At 37.4% G+C, this 15,872-nt stretch overlaps 1 protein-coding gene across 1 annotated transcript in view; it reads right to left on the reverse strand.

The window, feature by feature from the left end:
- Positions 1 to 15,872, reverse strand: part of Sntb2 (syntrophin beta 2) — an 88,987-nt gene that overhangs the window by 7,274 nt on the left and 65,841 nt on the right. The window contains exons 4-5 of the mRNA XM_047529389.1: positions 13,051 to 13,193; positions 6,580 to 6,776 (exon numbers count right to left, since the gene is read on the reverse strand). Of these exons, the coding sequence (XP_047385345.1) occupies positions 6,580 to 6,776; positions 13,051 to 13,193 (340 nt within the window). The remainder of the gene's footprint in view (positions 1 to 6,579; positions 6,777 to 13,050; positions 13,194 to 15,872) is intronic.

The raw sequence follows: 15,872 nt of genomic DNA on the forward strand, positions 1-15,872 counted from the left end.
GGGCAATAACATGATTCAGTTGGTATTTGGGAAGGAGATAATGTTCATCAAAGGGAAAGGTTATGCTCAGTTGAAAGTCTTGTTGTCCTTTCAAAGATAAAACTCAAAGGTTACATCTAAATTGACAGGACACAAAAAATTTTGATCATCAAAACTAGCAAATACCTTCTATCAAGACTGCTGAGGGCTGGGGAGATAGCTCAGTTGGTAGCGTGCTTGCCTTGCAAGCACAAGGCCCTGGGTTTGATCCCCAGCACCGCAAAAAAAAAAAAAAAAAAGACTGCTGAAGTCTGTTTAGAGAAGACTTTGAGAAGAGATTATTAATGCAGGGGCTACAAGTAAGACTCTGAGACTTGGGAATTAGCACAGCTTAAACTGAACTTAAAAACATTTAAGGATCAGAACTGATCTTTGTTTGATCACTTTAACCAGAAAGAATGGCTCTTAAACAAGCAAGTCACCATATAAGTCCAATGTATCCTTTTTAAAAAAAATATTTTTTAGTTGTAGGTGGACAAAGTTTTATGTATGCATGTATGTGTGTATGTACGTGGTACTAAGAATTGAACCCAGTGCCTTACACTTGACAGACAAGTGCTCTACCACTGAGCCACAACCCCAGCCCCACGAGTTCAATATATTCTTCCACTGGATATGCAAAAACATTCAGTGAATCAAGGCAGCTGGTATGTTTAAGAAACTGGAGAAATGGAGAACAGATAAATATTGAAGGTGTTCTTGGCATTACTCAAAAGTTTTAGACAATGGACTTTGAATGGATGAGGGGTTTGGAGGAAGAGCTGGACGACATTCAAGGCAATCAGGATACAGTCCTATTAAAATCCCTAAAGCTACAGGACAGTCAAGAGTACGGAGGACTAAAGAGAAAAGAGGAACAGTTTTAGTCTATAAAACAAAAGTTCAAAGAAAAAAGGATCACCCAGGTCCTTGTATTTCTGGCTGGAGAAAGTGCAGTGTAGGCATGGAGTCAGATCACATGATCACAGCTAGGGAAGGCAATCTGTTAACTCCACAATAAGGTTGTTGTGCAAGAGATTTCTTCCATATTCTATTTTGAATTGTTTCCCCTCAGAAAGGAAGGAAAGGAAAGTGTGCATGTGTGTGTTACTTTAAAATATTGTTTATGATTACCTCAACCTTTAAAAGGGGATGTAAAGAATATCTGTAGGAGGGCTGGGGAGATAGCTCACTTGGTAGAGTGCTTGCCTTGCAAGCATAGGCCCTGGGTTCAATCCCCAGCACCACAAAAAAAATAAATAAATAAAAAATAAATAAATAAATAAAGAATATCTGTAGGAGTAATGAACCACAAGGAAAGAAGCCTTTGACTCTAACAACTGTGTGTCCCTGGAGGGCAGGCACCCACTATGATGAGACAGGAACCAAGGTCTGAGCTGTTGCAGTTGGCTTATTATAATCATCCTGATATCTTAATTCAATCTACCATCCACTCCAATTTATAGGTAACTCAGTAAAAAATTCAAAATACTGATTTTGCTTAATGGGGTTACCAGAAATATAAAAAGACAAACAATAGGACAATCGCCAGATATCAGATATTTGTTGAGATAATCAAGGGAGGGAGGTAAGCAAAACAGTGCTCAGCAGTAGGTGCTGTGTTCCTTTCGTTGAGTACAATTTGGGGTGAAGCTGGTGGACAGAACTGAAGATAAGGAAAGCAACTTCATTAGCCTGGACATAAAATATAGAAAATATATGTCAAGACTAACAGTCCAGGGCTGGGGATGTAGCTCAGTTGGTAGAGTGCTTGCCTTGCATGCACAAGGCCCTGGGTTCAATCCCCAGCACCAAAAAAAAAAAAAAAAAAAAAAATGGAATTCACAATGGAATTGTGAATTATGTCTTTACTAATTTTCACAGCCATTAATTAATTCATTCATATTTCAAATCCCTACTCTCACAGAGCAGAAGGGAAGACAGACTGGTAATCAAAACCAATATGCACTAGTGAAAAAAAATTTTTGTGCTCTATTTTGGGCAGCACTATGTTAGGTGCTAGGAGACAGAACTGAGTAAAAGAGCTGGCTTCTGTTCAGACAAGCAAGAAAGGAAAGTTAACATGGGCATCATATAATGAAGTAAGAGCTACAAGAGAGATGCACAAAATGCTGTGGAAAAGCTGAGAGGGGAGAGTAATGGGAACTAGAAAAGGCTTAAAAATAGGTGCAATTCAGGTATATCTTAAATAATAATGAAAATTATAACTGGTCATTTTGATAAATGTGTACTGTATTAGTTAACATAGATATTTTAACTCATCTAAAAATTAACATAATAAACTTTGAGGACTTCAAAAACTAACATCTTTAACTAGTTGAGAGTCAGCTCATTGCTATACCTACTTCAATACCTATCTGCAAGCTGGGGTAGGGGGTCAGGAACAAGGTGCTGATCAGGGATGGAGTGAGAAGATGGAAGAGAAAGGCCTGTGTGGATGAACCACACAGACCCAGGAATCATTCATCTAATATCAATCTTTTCTTTCCCTTCTATTTGCTACTGAAAATTAAAATAGTACATCAACATTTCCTTTTATTTCAACTCAAATTTTTGAAAACCAGAAAATCTAATTATCTACTCTAATTATTACACTCTAATCAAACTACCTAATATTCTCTTCACATCTCTGAGTTTTATTTCATGGATTTCAGGTTTTCTACAATCCACAGGAAGACTTGAGACCTATGGGTACTTCTTGGGGTCAAATAGAAAAGTAAAACTGCAGTATATTGAAGTCATTTATGTACATTTTAACTGCACAGATTCCTTATAAATTACTGGCTTTAAGGCATGAAGAAATCCCCAACACCAAAAACAAACAAATAAACAAAAAAGTAGAAAGAAATGCAAAAAAAGATATCACAGAACTCGTACATAAGCTATAAAAAAGGCTGGGGAGATAGCTCAGCTAGTAGAGTGCTTGCCTTGCAAGCACAAGGCCCTGGGTTCGATCCCCAGCACCGCAAAAAAAAAAAAAAAAGCTATAAAAAAATCATTGGTACACAGTCTAAGCATAGAAAAGCATGCCTAAAATTATCATCATGAAGAACAAAATACAACTTATGCTTATACTGACTCTGTGTTATAATCATTCCCTATTCTAGCATTCTCAGAAGGATCCTATCTATGATATATGCAGTAACTGCAGGTACATTTGAATGGTATGCTTCGTGGTTCACTCTGAATTCCCTTAAGATTGTTGTCTCTTTGTTGTTCTTTTCTTTTCTGGTTGTAGATGAACAAAATAACTTTATTTATTTATTTTTATGAGGTGCTGAGGATGGAAACCAGTGCCTCATGCGTGTGAGGCAAGTGCTCTACTACTGAGCTACAGCCCCAGTCCCTGTTGTTCTCTTTCAAGATGGGAAAATCTTACACTTAGGAGATATCTCCACTTTGCCACATGTTCTTTCCGTGTTGATAACAATGTTTGAACTCTTTACCACCTGTAGGGAAAGCCACTTCTGACCTCCCATAAGATTCTCTCACACCTGTCCTGTGGTTGGGGTGGACCTTCTGGCAGAAGGGAAGGGCATTTAGCAAGAGGATTCAGAGTCAAGTTATGAAGTTACTTTATTAGCATTAGCATTTCTGACTGCTTGAGAGTCTATTGAATCTTTGGGAAATTTTCTTCATTTTCAGATATCAGAAAAGACTCCTAGATCAAGGTCGGGTTAAATTTTTGCAATGGGTCCATTGGGAGGTGAGCTGAACCCTCAAAAAATTGCTCTGACACAATGGCTCAGGAGGCTGAGGCAGGAGGATCTCAAGTTCAAAGCCAGCCTCAGCAATGATGAGTACTAAGCAACTCAGTGAGAGCCTGTCTCTAAATAAAATACAAAATAGGACTGGTTGAGTGACCCTGAGTTCAATCCCTGGTACCACCAAAAAAAAAAAAAAAAAAATTACTCCAAGGTTGCCAAGGAAAAAAAACTGTAGCCCTGAAAGAGACTGAACTCTCAAACTTCAGCAGATGGTGAAATAAGTCAATCAAGACCAATCATTTTAAAAAGGTCTGCAATGAGCATTTCCCAGAGGCATAAATAATCTATACTTCAAAAATCTGACTTCACCTTGAAAACTTGTTATTAAACTAATTTTTCAAAAAATGGTTTTATTGAGATACAATTCACATATCATACAACCAATTCATCATTTGAAGCGTACAACTCAATAAATTTTTGTCTATCCAGAGTTGTAAGTATTCATTTACTTTTTATTTTAAAAAATTGTTTTTAGTTGTAGATGGACACAATACCTTTATTTTATTTATTTATTTTTATGTGGTGCTGAGGATTGAACCCAGTAACTCACACATGCCAGAGAGGCACTCTACCGCTGAGCCATAACTCTAGCTCTTCATTTATTTTTAATTAACAAAGAAAACATATCGGTTTTCTTTTTGGTACTTGGAATTGAACCCAGGAGCACTTTACCACTGAACTACATCCCCAGTCTTTTTATTTTTATTTTTAAAATTTTGAGATACTGTCTTGTTAAATTGCTGAGCATGGCCTCATACTTGTGATCTTCAGCAAGTTGTGATCCCAAGTTGCTGAGATAACAGGCCTGTGCCACTGTCTGGCCATATTGGTTTTCATCTACAATCTATAGCAGTGGTTCCCAATCCTAGTTGGATGTTAAAATAATCTGTGAGACTTTTAATGCCCTAGCCAAGTGAATAAGACTCTATGCTATGGAGACAGACCTTGGCCACTGATATTAAAAAGCTCTCTAGGCGTTTGTATGGTACAATCAAGGATGGGGAATGCTGATACATGGCATGAACACTTGGTGTTAGTAACAATTGCTGATTATTATGCTAATCTTTTTTCTTCTTCCTGGTATTAGGGACTAGATCCAGAGCCCTCTACCACTGGATTATATCTTTAGCTCTTTTTATTTTTTATTTTGAGACAGTGTCTTGCTAAGTTGCCAAGGTTGGCCTCCAACTTGAGATCCTCTTCTCTCCCACTTCCCAGTTGCTGGGATTATAGGTGTGTGCCTACTGTTCCCCAGTTCTTATTTATTTTTACTTCTCTTATTATAAAGCAAACACTTGGTAAATATTAAAATGCTCAGTAAATACTTGCTGATCTAAAGACGTAAGAAAGACTGACACTGTCCATTAGTTATCTAATATGGTCATAAGAACACATCATCATGAGAGGGAAATGCATGGGCCAAAGTAACTGGGCTTAGAGTCAGAAGACCCCAGTTCAAGCTCCAGTCACATTGACCCTAGTTTCTGTTAAATGAAAAACAATCTGGGACATCTATATGTATGAATGCAGTTATTGTAGTATATATGAAACAATACCCCAAATTCAGAGACTGATAAACACTGGCCACAAGAGGGCACTTTTACAATGGAAAGTGACATCAACTTTATTTTCTTTTAAGTGCTTAATTTGAGTAAGTATTGAGCACATATTTTTATCCCTTTGAAGAGAAATTCCTATTGCAAATTCTTTATTATTATTAGCATTGCCAGTACTGGAGACTGAATACAGGGGAACTCTACCACGGAGTCCTTTTTTGTTTAACTATTTTGGTATTGGGGATTGAATCCAGAGGCACTTTATCACTGAGTGACAACCCTAGCCCTATTTATTTAATTTCATTTTTGTACTGGGTAATGAACCCAGGGGCACTTAACCACTAAGCCACATTCCCTGCCCTTTATTTTATTTTAAGTTTTGAGACAGGGTCTCGCTAAGTTGCCTAGGGCTTCGTGAAATTGCTGAAGCTGCATTTGAACTTGTGATCCTCCTGCCCCAGCCTCCCCAGCTGCTGGGATTACAGGTGCGCATCACTGTGCCCAGTTTTTATTTTGAGACAAGGTCTTGCTTAGTTGCTTAGGACCTTGCTAAATTGCTGAGGTTGGCCTCAAACTTGCAATCCTCCTGTCTTGGCCTACTGAGTAACTGGGATTATAAGCATGTGCCACTATTCCTGGACAAATACTTTACTTTTTTCTGTAGTCATGAGTTTGCCAGATGCCCATACTTAAGAGTGTTTATTGATAACTCAAGATTCCAAACTTCTTAACTAGAGATTCAATGCATTTAATACTTAGTGAGTCCTTAAACTACTAAATATAGATGAAAATGATAGGCAAGAAAAATGCCATATTGAACATAAGGTGTTATGAATGTGCTTAGAGTCATGTGCCAGGCCTAGGAAAACCGCTTGTGATACATAGACACCAGGTTTCTTTCCATCATCGCCATTTTTAACTGCCACATTTTAGCACATTTTATAGTCTGGCACAAATGACAATGGTTGTACTTTAAAATGAAGCATAACAGTTCCATTTAGTTACTACTGGAAATGAAATATCAGTATCCTGCTGGGTGTAGTGGTGCACGCATGTAATCCCAGTGACTTGGGAGGCTGAGGCAGGAGAATTTAAATTGACAGGTCAGCCTCCACAACTTAGTGAGGATCTGTCTCAAAAAAAACTGGGGATATAGTCAATGGTAAAGCACCCTCAGTTCAATACTGGTACCAAGAAAAAAAAGTCAGCATCTCTACCTAGAGAGATTTCCTTGATCAGTTCAGCAGCAGCATGGCAACCCTGAACCAGTATCCTGGTCCAGGTTGATAGATCCCGATGTGTCTCCACCCTGAAGAGATGCATTTCAACGCCCTGCCGAGAGCCTGTCCTGGTGGCAAATGTAAGATCAGATCCCAGGGAAGGTGATCGACATCCAGTGCCAGAATGAACCAACCTAGGACCAAAACAGAGCATTACAGAAAGAATGTCAGGGATTGATGCTCATTGATAAGCAGAAACTTATAAAAGCCACCAGCAGTTTTTGGATAAGTACATTTCAAAGCAAGATAGTAGATACTATTTCTGTTTTCTCATAGAATGACCCCTAGTGATTGACATCTGAAAACAAGATACTGTCTTCATAAAGAAAATACCCATAGAGCTGGGTGCAGTGGCACATGCCTGTAATCCTAGCAACTTGGTAGCCTAAGGCAGGAAGATTACAAGTTTAAGGTCAGTCTCCACAATTTAGCAAGGCAAGGCTGTAGCAACTTAGTGAGATGCTGTTTTAAAATAAAAAATAAAAAGTTCTGGGGATGTGGCTCAGTGGTAAAACACCCTGAGTTCAATTCCCAATACCCACCCCAAAAGAAAGAAAAAAAAAGGGAAATCCTGTGAAGTCTCTCACATGAGTCTCTCACATGGATGAACCTCAAGGACATTATGTTAAATGAAATGCGTAAAGACAAATATCACACCATTTTATTTATAGAAGGTATCCGATACAGAGTAGTTCCAGAATTCTGGTTTTTTTTTGTTGTTGTTGCTGGGGTTTGAACCCAGGGCCTTATGCATGCAAGGCAAGCACTCTACCAACTGAGCTATATCCCCAGCCCTGTCCAATTGTTTTTGAAAGCTAGAATTTTATCACTGTTTTCATGTCAGCCTCATTTTGGTCATTTTAGAAAAAGTATCTGATAAATACCCAAGCTCTTCCAATTAAAAAATAGTCATCCATGAGGAAAACATCAAGTTCAGTTCACTTCTCGAGCTTTTCCTTAAGACAATAGCAGATCATACTTCAGTGTGAGTCAGAAGTGTTCTCTGGGGGCTGGGTGTGGGTGACAGGGATATTCTACCATGTTCAGTTTGATTGCTAATCTCAAGTCAGACATTATAAAATAGTCTAGAATAATTTTTTCCTACAGATTTGATTATGAAATATTTTGGACAGGGAATCTAATTCAAACCAGCTGCTGGATTCTTGTTGAGCAGAAGTTGGTTAGATACATTGCCAAAAGTCCCCTCTTATGGGGAGGCCAGATGAGCTCATGTAAAGGCATTTTAGCAGCCTTTGCTCCATTAGCACAACACTAACCCAATTTTCTATACTGTAAAATAGTCACTCTTTCTTTGAGCACTTTTTCTCTTATAAAAGAAGGCTTATAGGAAAATATTACAAAATCCACAGCACTTATGAAATCAATGTTTTTCTACCTGCATCATGTATCTGGCTTTAACCTCTTCGATATTTAATTAAAAAAAAAAAATTTCTGCCAGGCATGGTGGTGCATGCTTGTAATCCCAGTGACTCAGGAGGCCGAGGCAGGAGGCTCACAAGTTCAAAGTCAGTCTCAGCAACTTAGTAAGGCCCTGTCTCAAAATAAAAAATAAAAAGGGCTGGGGATGTGACTCAGTGTTTCAATTCCTAGTACAAAAAAAAAAAAAAAAAAAAATCTAGTTTTAATGTCAAGAAATGTATAAAATGAAAATGCTCTTTATTTCTCACTTTATGTTTTAATTCCTCAATGGCCTGAAATGTAGCTATTAAAACACACACACACACACACACCTCTCTAATCCAAGTATGCAATCCAATATAAACTGTAACTCAAGTTAATTTACATCACCGTAAAAATGTTATCATATTTTGAACTACAATTAATTTTTTTGTGTGTGGTAGTGGTCCTTGTGCATGCTAGGCAAATACTCCTACCATTGAACTATAGCCTCAGTCCCAAACTACAAGTAATTCTTTTTTTTTTTTTTTTTTTTTTTTGCAGTGCTGGGGATCAAACCCAGGGCCTTGTGCTTCCAAGGCAAGCACTCTACCGACTGAGCTATCTCCCCAGCCCCCAAACTACAATTAATTCTTATCAGGGATTATTTAGTTTGGTGCATGGCCAAGAGCCTTAATTTCTTTTCCTTCCCTGTATGTTTATGCTCTTTTCCCTATTTGCTTGTAAGAACATGTTACAGAGTATCGGAAATAGAAATATAGAAAACAAACATTCAGCCTTCTATCTCTCTTTTTTTCGGTGGTACTTGGGATTGAACCCAGGGGTACTTTACCACTGAGTCATATTCCCAGTCCTAACTTTTGAAGTTTTTGAGACGGTCTTGCTACATTACCCAAGCTGGCTTAGAATTTGTGACCCTCCTGCCTCAGTAATCTGAACAGCTGGGATTACAAGTATAGAACCCCATACCTGGTCTATTAAAATTTTTATTGAATACTAAATAATCATTATTACACAGCTAACACTTGAGCAGTTACAATGTATCAGGTACCACTCTAGGCATTTTATAAATATTAACTCATTTAACATCCGTATCCACCCTTTATTGAGGGTCCACTTAACAAATGAAAAATCTGTATTACAGAAAGGTTCAGGGCTGGGGAGATAGCTCAGCTGGTAGAGTGCTTGCCTCGAAAGCACAAGGCCCTGAGTTTGATCCCCAGTTCCGCAAAAAAAAAAAAAAAAAAAAAAGGTTCAGTAAAGGGCTCCCAATTACCTAATACTGGTGGTAGAATAGGAATTAGTATTCAGACTTATTCAGTCTTATTGTGGGTTGGTTTCAGTTCCTTTCATTAAATCTTTTTTTGGGGAATTTAATTGTTAATATCTTTATTGAGAATAATTCACACATCATTTATGTTCAATGGTCTTTAGTGTATTCAGGGTTGTACACCCAGCACCACATTCTGATTTAGCAGATTTTTATCATCCCAAAATTAAATCCTATGCATATTACCTCCTTAATTCTAGTAACAACTAATGAACTGTCTTCATAGATTTGCATATTCTGGATATTTCATATAAATGAAATGATATACTATGTGGTGCTTTATATTTTCAAGGTTCATCGATGTTGTAGCATCTATCGGAACTTTTTTTATTGCTAAATAATATTCTGTTATAGGGATATATAATTTTTTTCCACATTTTGTTTATCTAACAAAATTTTTGGATAAACAACCACTTATCAGTTGACAGACACTGGAGTGTTTCCATTTTGGGGTTATTATGAATAATACTGCTATGAATATTTGTGTATAATTTTCTGTGTGGACACAAGTTTCCATTTCTCTTGGGTATATAATGTAAGAGTGGAATTACTGGGTCGTGGTGACTCTATGTTTATTTAGCCTTTTTAAGAACTGCCAGACTATTTTCCACAGAGACTGTACCATTTTACATTCCCACTAACAGTGTATGAAGATTCCATTTTCTTCACATATTCACCTAAACTTAATATTATTATCTGTCTTTTTAATTATAGACATCTTAGAGGAAATGATAATTCACTAGTTTTGATTTGCATTTCCTTGATAGCTAATCATGTTGAGCATTTTTTCCTGTGTTTATTGGTATATCTTTCCAGACAAAAGTGTATTCTTTTTTTTTTTTTTTTGGGTATGTGTATGACACAGGATCTTGCCATTACCCAGGCTAGTCTCAAACTCATGGACTCAAATGACCCTCTAAAATAGCTGGGACTATAGGCAAACACCACCATACCTGGCTTTTCCCACTTTTTAAAAATTGTGGCACTAGGGATGAACACAGGGCCTCACATATGTCAAGCAAGTATTCTACTACCTAGCTACAACCCCATCCCTATACTCACTTTTCATTGGGTAATTTATCTTTTTATTATTGAGTTGTAAGGGTTGCTTATATGTTCTATATATAAGCTCTGATCAGAAACATAATCTTCAAATATTTACTCCTATTCTGTGAGTTGTATTTTCATCTTTTTTCATGGCAACAGTTGAAGAACAAAGGTTAGCTGGCCTCAGGGGCACATACCTGTAATCCCAGCACCTCAGAAGAACAAGCCAGGAGAAAGTTTGAGACTAGCCTCAGAAACTTAGCAAGGGCCTAAGCAACTTAGAGAGACCCTATTTGAAAATAAAAAATAAAAAGGGCTGGAGATATAGTTCAGTGATGAAGAGCCCCTGGGTTCATGTCCCAAAATAAAAAAACAAACAAAAAGTTGAAGAAGAAAAGTTAAGCCTTATTTATTTATTTTTTCCCCTTGCGACTTGTGCTTTGGTATTATACCTAAGAAGGCTCTACCTAATTCAAGGTCATGAAGATCTACTTCTATATTTTCTTCTATGAGCTTTATAGTTTTAGGTCTTAACTTTTGTCTATATCATTTCCCTAGATGCAATTTAATACCATATTGACAGTATAAACACAAGCACCCCATTTCCTTCTTTAGTACCAAAGTGCTGAGGTGATCTATATCCTGTCTAGCCTATGGCCAGAAATTATTTATTTGTGGAATTGTAGTTTCTAACTCATCTACAGGATGTGGGAAATTTCTGCTTTATCCTTCCAGGGATGCAGACTTTAAGGCAGGAGGATCACAAGTACAAGGTCAGTCTCAGTAATGTAGTATGGCCCTAAGCAACTTAGTGAGACCCTGTCTCAAAATGAAACATAAAAAGGGTGAGGCTGTAGCTCAGTGGTAAGGCACTACTGAGTTCAATCCCCTTTCACCACCCTCCCATCAAAAAAATAAAAAAATAAAAGAAAGGCTGGTGATGTAACTCAGTGGTAGAGCACTTTCCTAGCATGTGTGCAAGGCCCCAGGTACCACTAAAAAGGAAAAAAAGATGTTTAAGCCTAAAGCTACCCTCTTTGTTTTATCAGAACTAGAGTGTAAGACTCTTCCACAAAATTTAAACTTAAGACATCTCCAGAGTCATATTTACAAGTTCTAAATCTTTGGAAAATATGAACTTAATTGCTCTAATTATAACTACTGAAACATATCCACATATTTTTGTAGGATTCCTGTCATGTTCCCAATGTACTGTGAAAAAGTAACTACAATTTAAGTATAAGAACTTAAATAAGATTTATTGGTAGCCTATTATATGCAAAGCATCATAGGAAGTCCTAAAATGACTAAGTAATAGTTCCTGACTTCAATGAGATTATAACTTAGTTTGTATAAATAAACTGCAAAGAAACTGATAGTTAAATTCAGTCTTCTGCAGGTCTCTTTTGCCCTGAAGGCATTAAGGAGAGCATGCCTCTAATTCTTTTTTTTTTTTTTTTTGCGGTGCTGGGGAATCGAACCCAGGGCTTTGTGTTTGCAAGGCAAGCACTCTACCAACTGAACTATCTTCCCAGCCCCGCATGCCTCTAATTCTGAGGCTCAAAAGATCCTTTATCTTTATTCTGTGATCTAGGAGTTACAGCTAAATTATAGAGATACTTCTGGAAAGTTACATGAAAATTACATTTTCATAAAAAGAACAATACATGTAAAAGAACTTGGCAAGTTGAAGGAGACTCTATATATAAAGTCCAAGTCTTGTAATGCAAATCTTTATCTCTACTCAAAGCAGGAAATACTTTGTTCCCTATGGATATACCAGACAGTTCCATCATTTTGCTCTTTCACTATCACTTTTCTGTGGAACTCTTTGGTAATGTGTGGTTTTTGAGTTATTTCAACACCTGGTTCTTTTTTTTTTTCTTCTTTTCGTGGCCGTGCTGGGGATTGAACCGGGGGTCTCACCACACACACTAAGCAAGCACTTTACCACGGAGCTACATTCAGAGCCTAACACTTGATTCTTTTTTAAGTCCAAGTAAAAGTGAATTTGAATATGCTTTCTAGTTTTACAGTTATATACTTTAAGACATCCTGGCCCCCCCAAATCTAAATTTCTGTATTCTAATTCTCTTCCAACTCCCCACATATGGCATGCTGAAAATATTCTGTTGCTTTAGGTCAAAACAATGTTTGATGGAATCAAAATGATATGTTTCTTATATTAGGAAGAGAAGTGAAAATATTTTGGTTAAATTGTGTGGTTTATTCATGGTACCACATTTAGTTTTAAATGATTTCATCACCCAGTCAAAAGGCTTCTACAATATCAGTGGTTTTCTACTCACAGTCAATAAAATAAAGAAAAAACCCTATTATCTCTATGACTAAGCAAATCTTGAAGGGAGTGATTAGGAAGTTGCTTCAACAATTTAAAAGGGGCAAAGAAAAATACTAGTGATAGGAATACTTTATTCAGAGCTAGGAGCTGCAAAACGATAAACAGGTTATAAAATTTTTTGTCTACATCAACTATCTCAGCTACTTAAATGTTATCTTATGACCTAAGATAACAGAACTCACATTAAAATTTGTTAGTAGATTTAGATTCTTTCTTTCTTTCTTTTTTTTTTTTTGGTCTTTAGTCTTACCTTGTAGCAACAAGAGGGTAGCTATGGCACGGTGATGCCCAGGCATCTCTTGTCCATGGCATACAATCATAAAGCAGCAAGTCTTTCTCGGTCACAGCCATGAGGACAGGTCTCCATTGTTGTCTCCCACCATCTAGTTTTGCCTGTTACAATGGTGAAATCTAGAATCAGAGCTAATAATATGTCTCTGTAAAAATTTCTTCAGTGGTGTATTAACATAGTGGGTCTCCATTTTGTTTCCTTCTCCTAACCAGACTTGAGATACAGAAAACATCCCCATAAGGTTCCTTCCCACTGGTAGGGATTCTTCACTGTGAGGTGTAAGGTGGTGTGTCTATTTGAAAAAGCTCCCCCCAGCAAGTTACGATCTAGTGATATGACATAGTTCCTCCATTCCATAGTGAGTGAGTATTAATTATAATGAAATACATAGTAATGTGTTCAAAATGATAAAAGTTTCAGTATATCTGATGTATGAATAACATCTAAGTACAAGACAGAAACTCCTGCTACCTATTTCAACTATTAGCGAAGAAAATCTTCCTTTGAAGTAAGTCTATATACCTTTATTTTTTATGTTACGCTGAGGATTGAACCCAGTGCCCTTTATATGCTAGGCAAGTGCTCTACCACTGAGCCACAATCCCAATTCCAGTCTATATAATCTAAATAGCAACATTTTTCAAATGCTTTTGATCAAAACATGCAGTAAGAAATAAATTTTACATTTCAATACAATCTACACACACAAGTAAATGTTCTATTTTCCAAAATATTTTGGAATATATTCTGAGGTAACATTATTTTGTACAATGAACTCTGATAATTTCTATTTTATTTTTAAAAAAATACTGATCATATAATGGGGGGTGGGAGGTGTTAGCGTTAGGGTTAGGGTGAGGTTTAGGGTTAGGGATAAGGAGGGTGGCAAGAATGGAGGAAGGAAGGACTGTATAGAGGGAAAAGAGGGGTGGGAGGGGTGGGGGGGAAGGGAAAAAAAATAACAGAATGAATCAAACAACACTGCCCTATGTAAATTTATGATTACAGAAATGGTATGCCTTGACTCCATGTACAAATAGAGAAACAACATGTATCCCATTTGTTTACAATAAAAAAAAAATACTGATCATGGGTGGATATAACTCAGATGGTAGAGTGCTTGGGTTTAATCCCCAGCACTGAAAAAAAAAAAAAAATACTGATCATATACATATATGAAAACAGCAGTGAATCCCACCATTGTGTACATCCACAAAAATGGGGTCCTAATTAGAATCATGTTTCATGCTTGTATAATTATATCAAAACAGAGTCTACTGTCATGTGTAACTAAAAAGAACCAATAAAAAAATACTGATCATGATCTACTATGTTGTATTTTGGAAAACACAGATGTAAGAGTTCTTTTATTTTAGGAAATGTATTTTTCAGCTTTGAATGTACCACCACTTCATTTATCTGTATAAAGCTCTGTTATCTATGTAAGGGTTTAAAAATGTAAGAAAAAGTTGGGTATGATGGCACATGCACGTAATCCCAGGGATTTGGGAAACAGAAGCAGGAGGATCATAAGTTCAAGGCCAACCTTAGGAGGATCCTCTCAAAACAAAAAATAAAAGGGGCTGGAATGTAGCTCAGTGGAGAACACCCCTGGGTTCAATCCCCAGTACTGCAAGGGGTCAGGGGGAGTAGGAAAACAAGTGTGTATGCATATTATCAAGGATCCATTGGAGACAAAAAAAAAAAAAAAAAAAAAAAAAAAAAAAAAAAAAGCAAAAGATTATGTTCAAGAAAAGCCCTGTTAGCTGGGCATAGTGGTATATGCCTGTAATCCTAGCAACTTGGGAGGCTGAGACAGGAGGATCATTAAGTTCGAGGTCAGCCTCAGCAATTTAGCGAGACCCTAAACAACTTAGCAACACCCTGTCTCAAAATAAAAAATAAAAAGGGTTGGGGGTGCAGCCCACTGGTAAAGTACCCCTGGATTCAATCCTTAGTAGCATCCCCCACCCCAAAAAGAAGAAAAGCCCTGTCATCATCAAAACTTTTGGCCCTCCTCAGATGAGACCTTTGATCAGGGACTGCTTAAATAAACTGTATTTAACACTGATTCTTTAGCTCACCATCACTGCCTGTTTCAAGGAGATTTCAAGTTGATGAATCACTTGTCTCTTAAAGAATTGTCTTCAGAGCCACTTTTCATTTTTTTTTTCCTCTTGATTTCTGAAGGTAATCTGGACATGGCAGAACATCTTAAGGATACATTTATAATCCTCAAGTGGCCTGAATGGTTTTGGTCCTGTGGTTTTGTTTTGGTTCTGAGTATTGAACCCAGGGGTGCTTTACCACTGAGCTACATCCCCATTCTCCCTGCCTGGCCCCCCGTACTAGGAATTGAACCTAGGGGTGCTTAACCAGTGAGCAATATCCCCAGTCCTTTTTATGTATTTTTTTAGAGAATGGATCTCAACTGAGTTGCTTAGGGCCCGGCTAAGATGCTGAAGCTTGCTTTGAACTCATGATCCTCCTGCCTCAGCCTCCCAAGTCACTGAAAGTATGTGCCACCATGCCACTTTTTATTTTTTTATTTTATTTTAATTTTTTTGGGTGCTGGCGATTGAACCCAGGGCCTTGTGCTTGCAAGGCAAGCACTCTACCAACTGAGCTATCTCCCCAGCCCCTTATTTTTTATTTTGAGACAGGAATTCACTAAACAGCTGAATCTGGCCTGGATCTTGTGATCCTCCTGCCTCAGTCTCCCGAGTTGCTAGGATTACAGGTGTGCACCACCCTGCCAAGTTGGTTCTGTGTTATAATAT

Source organism: Sciurus carolinensis, chromosome 16 (genome assembly GCF_902686445.1).
Source record: "Sciurus carolinensis chromosome 16, mSciCar1.2, whole genome shotgun sequence".
In the NCBI taxonomy this organism is placed as follows: Eukaryota; Metazoa; Chordata; class Mammalia; order Rodentia; family Sciuridae; genus Sciurus; species Sciurus carolinensis.